Below are 2,187 nucleotides of genomic sequence, written 5' to 3'. Positions count from 1 at the left end.
GCGTGGAACATCAGTGTAACTTTACAGAACATTAAAGTTCATGTGACACCGTGCCACGTTGGTTCCTTATGGGAAAGTATAAATATACATATGATAATTAAGACATCTATATACTATATTTCTGATAAATAACCCCCCCTAGTGTCAAATATCGGAAATGTCACATGTTGCACTTTAAGTTCAAAGAAAGTCTGGAAGTGGTTGCAGGCAATTTTATTTTAAATTTCACACTTTGAACATTGGAGAATCACATATTTTGTTGCTTAATGTTACATACATTAAGAAGTACTAAGTAAAAACAAAAACAAATGGTCACTGAAGGAGCTGCACAGTGAATGTAACAAATAATGTTTATCAGATGTTAACACAGTAACCTTCCAAAAAAAAAAATACAGTCTGTCTTTTATGTAGTCCTACGGGTCAATGTAAGCCATAAGCACTCTCCTCACTCTCTTTCCCTCCCCCTCATTACAGTCAGTGAGATACCTATTGCTCTGTGTGGGAGGCTGTAAATCCCTTTCAGCTTGAATTGTTCCCAACACAGACTGATCATCCACAGCCTCCTTACTGGCCTCACAAACATTGTGGAGGACAAAGCAGGAGTAAATGACATGGGGCAGGTCAACCAAGTTTATGTCCATAGGCCTTCTAAGTGCAGCAAATCTGTTCTTGAGGCGACCAAAAGCACACTCAATGACCATACGTGCCCTACACAAAGTTAGCCCAAAGTACTGTTCCTGAACTGTGGAGCCACCGGTTGCATATTCCTTCATCAGGTACGGCAGCAGCGGGTAGGCAGGATCACCAAGAAGATAAATTGGTATGGCCTCCTCCTCGTCCACAATCTGTTTTCTCAGAGCAGGGATCTTTCCAGTTTTCAAGTACATGTTTACCTTTGAGTTAGCAAAGACCCGTGCATCATGCACACTCCCAGGCCACTTTACCACGACATCCATGAATCGGTACTTGTAATCACAGACGGCCTGTACATTAAGGGAATGTCTGCCTTTCCTGTTGATGTAGTCAGTGGGGTTGTTAGATGGCTGCTTGATTTCGATGTGGGTTCCGTCCACTGCTCCTAAACATTGGGGCATGTGATGAGCATGATCGAAGCCCTCAACCAGATCCGCGGTCTCGGGCTCAGTATAAGGCAGCTTGATATATTTTGGACCCAGGTGGATTGAGATCGCTCTGCACGTCTGCCTAATAATGAGGGACAAAGTCTGGCGCGAAACACCGAAGGCGTTAGCAGTCTTCCGCATCCTTCCCCCATCGCTCAGGTAATACAGTACTAACGCAACCCTTTTCAGTGGATCAATTGGTGCCCTCATGTTTGTTGTTTGCCTTTCGATATATGGGCACAGTTCTTCGGTCAGGGCGACGACAGAGGCTCTGGACATGCGGAAGTTCTCCCTCCATTCCTCATCCACGACAACGCCATTGACAAAATTGTCCCACCAACTGCTGCTTCTGCCCGGTCTTATCCAAAACCTTCTCCTGGTTGCCCTTCGGGTTATTCCCCGCGGTACTCTTAGCAACATGTAGGTCATGTTCTCCATGTCCTGTTGTTGCTGATGGATGAGCTCCTGTAGATGTTGCACAAAGAACTGTAGCATGGTCAGTAGCGACTGGAGCACGATAGCAACCCTGCGATCCGCCATTGTTGTTGTTAACGAAACACATCAGCAATGATGCGGGGTACGCGGAGAGGTGGGGAGAGGCGGGGAGAGGTGGGGAGAGGCGGGGAGAGGCGGGGCTATGAAAACGAATGACCGTATAGGCGACTCCACGGCCCCGTTGGACCCCCCAGAGCGCTCCGTTCCCAGATCTATCCACCTTTGGACCCGTTGTCGTTTGCGGGGTCTGTTTCTACGTTTCCCTTACGGCGTCGTCGAGCTTAGAGGGCTATACGCATGAGAAATATGCGGATTCAACCCGTTTTCGTCCTCGTGGAGCCGGGGCCTCAGAGTTCTGAGATTTGCATTACAATCAATTAAAACATGTATATATTCCTAGATCTCAGAGTAAAGTCAGAATTCAGAAAAGTTTCCTCTGAATAAAAGATCAAAATCATTTCAATTTAAAATAAAATGTCCCCATGTGGCCCTCATCCTCTTTCTGACCCTCTTTTTCCCACGCTCTCTAAAGTTGAACTGAATCAAAGAAGGATTTTCTACACGTCGTAGC

The 2,187-nt window shown here is 46.2% G+C and overlaps 1 protein-coding gene across 1 annotated transcript; it reads right to left on the bottom strand.

Moving 5' to 3' along the window:
• Positions 1 to 413: 413 nt before the first annotated feature.
• On the bottom strand, positions 414 to 1,262 carry LOC117482478 (putative nuclease HARBI1). The gene has a single exon (XM_034130565.1). The coding sequence runs from the start codon at positions 1,260 to 1,262 to the stop codon at positions 414 to 416; it is 849 nt and encodes a 282-aa protein (XP_033986456.1).
• Positions 1,263 to 2,187: the final 925 nt, after the last annotated feature.

Source organism: Trematomus bernacchii, unplaced genomic scaffold (genome assembly GCF_902827165.1).
Source record: "Trematomus bernacchii unplaced genomic scaffold, fTreBer1.1, whole genome shotgun sequence".
Taxonomy (NCBI): domain Eukaryota; kingdom Metazoa; phylum Chordata; class Actinopteri; order Perciformes; family Nototheniidae; genus Trematomus; species Trematomus bernacchii.
The sequence above is the reverse complement of the archived record's forward strand: the minus strand, read 5'-3'. Positions and strand labels throughout refer to the sequence as shown.